Source organism: Sturnus vulgaris, chromosome 4 (assembly GCF_052056855.1).
Source record: "Sturnus vulgaris isolate bStuVul1 chromosome 4, bStuVul1.hap1, whole genome shotgun sequence".
Lineage (NCBI taxonomy): Eukaryota > Metazoa > Chordata > Aves > Passeriformes > Sturnidae > Sturnus > Sturnus vulgaris.
In genome coordinates, this window is record NC_142246.1 from 29,070,680 (window position 1) to 29,076,768 (window position 6,089).

General features: G+C 42.2%; 1 protein-coding gene across 1 annotated transcript; it reads right to left on the reverse strand.

Annotated features, from left to right (window-relative positions):
• Positions 1 to 211: 211 nt before the first annotated feature.
• On the reverse strand, positions 212 to 4,655 carry FGF20 (fibroblast growth factor 20). Its single transcript, XM_014873403.2, has 3 exons — positions 4,337 to 4,655; positions 2,025 to 2,128; positions 212 to 1,326 (listed from the first exon to the last, which is right to left on the reverse strand). Exons 1-3 carry the CDS (start codon positions 4,638 to 4,640, stop codon positions 1,081 to 1,083), a joined length of 654 nt encoding a protein of 217 aa, XP_014728889.1. The 5' UTR covers positions 4,641 to 4,655; the 3' UTR covers positions 212 to 1,080.
• Between the last annotated feature and the right edge of the window lie 1,434 nt (positions 4,656 to 6,089).

The following is a 6,089-nucleotide window of genomic DNA, read 5'->3' on the forward strand; positions in this document are numbered from 1 at the left end:
AGAGAATAGCTACTTATGTGTTAGTAAAGATAGTAGGAATCCTTTGGCCAAAAACTATCAAGCATGTTGTGATTTGAATCAAGATTTCAAGACTTAATTTTAGTTTTTCTTTCAAGGTAACTTCAACACACTCTTCACAATTGTTGCAGGTTTGAAATGTTGCCTGTAGTGTGTTAGGAGGCTCTCAATTTAAAAATAACAGTAAACCAAAGAAAGTGAAGTAAATTTTAATTCCCTTTTTAAATGTGCATTTGAATTTAATACAATCTGTAAGGCACTCTCATAAGTAAAAAAAAAAAAAAAAAAAAAAAATTAAATATTCTTTTCCAAATTAGGACAGTTACAAGGCAATGGTATGCACATAAAATATAAACTTATTTGTAACTGATAAACAATGAAACATGAATGTTCAGGATTTGGATGCATTGCAAGGTAATGTCATTTCTGCATCATGACACTGCTCAGAGTAAATATTGGCACTGTAAATGATTTCTCATTGGGGTAGGAACTTGTATTCTCTTCATATACCAGTAAAAAATAAACTCTTTAATAAATAAATATATAAAATAAATATATGCTATCTGGAGATGTATAAATAGGTCCATCCTGAAGAAAAGTTCCAGTTTTGACTACTATGTATTGACATCTAACGTCCATCACTAAAGTGGAGCCTGTAAAACATCACGCACAGTTCTCAGGATTTATTACTATTTTACAGTCCATTGCTTTCCATTTCTCCCAGCCATTGTCTCATCCATATGATGTAGATGGTTCCTTGCTAATCTACAGGCAACAGTAATCCAGACAGAATTGCCAAGAGTTCATCATGTTTTAAGAAGTCCCACTTTCCCCTGGCGACTGGCTACCAAACCATTCAGCAAGTCTTGAGGAGGCTGGTCCATGCTCAGCTTCAAGGCTTTGTCTCCTAAATCCAGTGGTTAGAAAACAGAGGCTTGCCTTTCACCAAGTGGGTTCTTCACATCCAGCATCCTAGACCTCTGCAGGTTCCTCATGCTGTCATGCCCATGAAAGCATGGGCAACAGCTCCAGTTTGCTTTTTTGCCAAAGCTGCCTCTTTCCTCAGCTGTATCCTAACACATCTTTGTACAGTTCTGGAACTCTTTCAGGATCCACAGGCCGGGGTAAGAAATGTGTGAATTTCTGGTGTCTTTTGGACCTTGCCCCATCTCTGGGAGTACCGTCTTTATTAAGTGCTACAAAGTACCTCCGCCCTGAATCCCCGTGTTTGTACACATTGGATGAGTAAGTGTTGTACCAGTTTTCCTCAAATTGTTCCCTGAAGATGCACTCAGAAGTTAGTTTCTCCTACAGAAAGAAAGAGAAAAATAAGTTGTCACTAAACAGTTGAAGACATGAAAAAATAATTATAAAAATAAACAAAATGCTTTAGGCTTTGTGTAGCCTTACTGTTCATTTAAATGTCAACAAACCAAAACCAAGAAGAGTATGTAGACCTAACAATGAGTTTGGAAAATTGGGCATCTACAATTTTGGATTGTAAAAATGAATTAGTTAACATTTACTGTAATAAAACATTACTTATTTTTGATTTATTTAAAACTCTTCTGACTTACAGGAATTATATTATGTAGAGTTCTGTCTTGGAGTATCTACTGTTCTAAAAATGAGATTTGGTAGAGATGCAAGGTAACAGACCAAGAAGGTATGTACATATTTCTTTTTGGTGTGCATCACTTCTCACATTTCAAACTGGAATGACTACAACCAAAAGAAGTGGAGAAACAGAATATTTTATCTGAAGATGTTTTAAAACTTGAAAGAAGAGTAGGACTGGTATTGCCTTCATAGTTTTGTAAAAATCAATTATATTTTGTTGAAGTATCCAAAGGCTACACTGTGTACTTCAAAAATACATTACACACTTCACAGGAAAAGATGTTAGCATTTGGAAAGCTGAGATGAACTTCTGGAGGGGGCTGCATTGTGTAAGGAAGCAAACCAAAACCTAAAGATATATGAGCTGGTATGAAAGTGGTACTTACAGAGCCATAGAGTTCTCCCTTCTCATTCATTCCAAGGTAAAGGCCACTGTCCACGCCTCTAATACTGACCAGTCCCACTGCCACACTGATGAATTCAAGGATACCTGGGGAAAAAATGGCTTTAATTAGTTTTGTAACCATAAAACACATAGCATCCAAAAACTCAGTTGAAAACAAGTAGAAAATACATATATTATGGAAAATGTGGCCTAGTTTCTCTGAAATTTCAAATACTATGTGAAAACATACACAATATTCACAGAAAAGCAGTCTGAGAAGCCTCATCTAGGAACATTAATCCTACACCACCAAAGAAATTTTTTTAAAATGTAGAATATGAAAGTATTTTATTCTGCACTGAGACTAAAGTCATTACTACCATGCTGTTGAAGTCTTTAACGATGTACACTATTTGCTAAACTGCCTACTCAAATATTGGAAAATCAGTTTGAATTACCTGAAAATATACTTTACTACTTCTACAGAATTATCTTAAAAAACCACATCCATTATTAGGTCATTTGAATGGAAATCAAAGTACAGATGGGAATTTCATATAACAGAATCTACCCACAGTAAAAGTAAAGTATTTGCCAGACATCTTATCTAGCATATGGGCCACACCTCTTGACACAACTTGCTGTCTTTAGTGCAGGCTTTTAAAGTACAAAAAATATGCTGCTTTTTTGCTACTGTTTGGATTATAACATTATTTATATTACATATGCCCAAAAATGTAATATATATTAATAAAGTATTTGAGACATGTGGTACTATTTGAAGCCTGAATTTGGCAAAGGTAAGCCAACATACTTAACCAATTGATATGCACAGATTACAGCACATCCAAAACATGAAAGAAAGGGAATGTGTGAACTGGCGTTTTGGAAGTTGTTAACAGTGTAAACAAAGAATCAAAAAGAAGTGCCAGAATCATATCTAAGATATTGCTGTTCAGCAACAAAACCACAAAATGTTTAAAAAAACACTGAATCGAAGGTAAGTAGTTTTAAATAGTGCAGCTGATTATGACTTTTTGTCTGTTTACTATTTATGATTTCTGGACAATTTTCACTCACAGGCAGATGGACTATCTGGACTATACAACAATTTAAAATGTTTTCAATTTTAATTGAGCTTTGGCAGGTTTCTTTTGTATTAACAAACAGCAAAGAAAATAAATCCTTTACAAAGTGTAAGCATTAAAAACTGTATCACACGTAAATCACCCTAGTTTTCCCGTTCATAAAGCACAGAGTCCCATAAAAGATTTGGAGCAATTTTGTCTTTCTGATATCATTTTCAAAGCCACCTTTTCCCAAAAGCATAATAAGCAGGTGATACAACCCACAAAGAAACCACATCAGACAAACCTGCCAAGAGTAGTGGTAGAATAAAGGTAGTACAATTCTAAAAAGCACAGTAAATGTTAGATCTATGGCTAACTTGATTTTCCTTTTAAAGCAAAGATTTATTTCATGTTTACACGCTGTAGGAAATCTTCCTTCTGAGAAGAACCGTTTGACTACTGCTCTTCTACTTCTTAAAACATCCATGTGTTATAAAAGCAATTAAGAGCCATTCCAGCAGATTGTTTTGACTATGGGGAGGATGATAGGAAGCTCTTTAATCACCTTTTTACGACTGCTAAATCAATACACACCAAAACTCACATGTGGTTGACAACAGCAGGTTTGTTCAGATGTCCAGCTTCTACAACTACTATTTAGGATTTACTCTCATATCACAGGAAACGTTTATGTTTTGGGATTGTCTTCACCTCCTTTGGGTTTATTGACAGAGAAAGCTGGCTGGGAAGCATTTTAAGCACTTGATCAAAGAGGCATTTTAGGCTCCTCTGCGTCAGCTTTATGCTTTATGTGAAGCAAAGCAGTCTAATGCAGCCCAAGGACCGGCATGCCCAAGTCTGACACCTGTACTGTTTCACAGAGACCCAAGAAGCTCCGATACCAATAGTGAATACAAAAAGGACCAGTCTGACTCTCGACCATTCCCACTGAATCTAGCGGTGTATGCATGTGCTTACAGACCCCCAGCACAGGCTGAGCAATGCCTATCTCCTGACTCACCTGGGATGCACAGCCGTCCCTCACTACCCTACACTGGCCAAGACCCCGCGGTCAAACGCCGGAGGGTGAAGCCTTTCTGTTCTGAGGATTCATCCACCTGCGTCAGCATCACATCTCCCTCCCAAGAGCGCGACTGCTCCTGCCCAGGTACACACACAGAGGCGCTCACGCACACCCCCCACACCCGCACACGCACTCGCGGGGCCGTGCTGAGCCGCCTACCGAAAAGGCTGTGGTCCTGGCGGGTGCCGCGCACGCTGCCGTCGGGCAGGATCTGCAGGTGGAAGCCAGTGCGGCAGTACAGCTGCCGCCGCCGCAGGATGCCCTGCAAGTGCGCCAGGTCCGCCGCCGCTGCCGCCGCCGCCGCAGCCGGGGCGCGGTGGTCCCCCCGCTCCGCCGGGGCGCGGCGGTCCCCGAGCAGCGCCGGGCGCTCCCCGGCGGGCGGCAGCAAGAAGTGGGCACCCACCGGCTGCCCCAGGCCGTCCAGGCCGCCCAGGAAGCCGCCCACCTCGGCCAGCGGAGCCATGCGGGCGCGGGGCGAGCGGGCTAGGGCGCGGCGGCGGAGAGCGGCTGCCGGCCTCTCCCGGTGGGCATGTGGGGGTGCGCGGCGGAGCCCCAAGCATGGGGAGCCGGCAGGGCCGAGCGGAACCGAACCGAGCCGAGCCGTGCTGATCTCAGCCGGTGCGAGCCAGGCGGTGGGGTGCTGCTCATCAGCTTCGCGCGTGTGTATATATATACGGCGGTCCCCTGACATATGCTAATGAAGCCGCTGCAGGGAGGCCGCGTTTGAAATTGTAAACCGGCTCCCCCTCTGCTCGCACCTTCCTCTGATCTGCGGTGACGGCGGGGAGGGGGCTCCGGGCGCGCTCCCCGCGCGCTGCCGGGCGCGCACACGCGCGGCGGGGGCGGGGGCTCGGGCGCGGCCCCTGCGCGGAGGGGAGCGGAGCGGAGCGGAGCGGGCAGCGGGGGACGGGCGGGAGCTGCCGGAGCATTACGTGGACAGGTGCAAGGAGAGGCAGGAGGGAAGAAAGGAGAAAGGGCGTTACCTGAGGGTTAGACCTGCCCAGACATACATGAAAGAAAAAACCCGAAGATCTGACAGTTTTACTCCCTGTTTCTAAAACGGTAATAAAATGTACATGCATTACGCTTCCCTTTTATCGCTTCAACTACAAGGAGGGGAATTTCTAAAGAAATTGGCATAGCCAGGGAGGTGTTTTCCCCTCTGCAAATTCTCCCTTGCATTTAATTTATCATTAATGTGACACTAAACTGATCTATAGTATTTGGGTATTGACAGGGGGTCTTAAAAACATAAATGGGCAGCCCCATCGTTTGGGATAAATATTTTCAAAATTTGCAGAGAAGAAGAAAAAAAGATTGAGAAGTGGCTCATCTAATCCATCTTCTTTGGGGTTTTTCATTGGTCCCATAGCCAATGTCTGTGAACATCATAAATTAGCAATATTTACTGAAAGATCCCTGTTGTAGTTCTACAATGTTTTGAATCAGTTTGGGACTTTGTTGTCCTGTTCCAGACGAGCATAGGCACTTTTTTCATCCCCGGAGTAGAAGGGTTCACACAGGAAAATATATTTTGGTGGAAAACATTTTCAACAATGGTAAAACATTAAAGGCTACATTAAACCTAAGAGCTTGACTTTTGCCATCTTTCCTGCTTTTTCTGTAAAGTCTAATGAATTTTAGGGCTTAAATGACATGACCTATCTTAGCATCTAAGATATGCAGTTCTTTGCCAATGTTAAAACATGGTATTAGAGTATAAAATGTAAAGATCTTTCACAGTTAATTCTTTCAAAAGTTCAAGAGAATCACTTGGTGGTTTAAGGTTTCATTTAAACAGAAAAGTTGCAGAGAATCATGAAAGATTAGTTCTCCCGTCTTGCTTCATCGTCTTTTCAGTCACAGTCTAAATCTGAGAGATCAAATGGATTTGACTGCTTACCTTTATTTG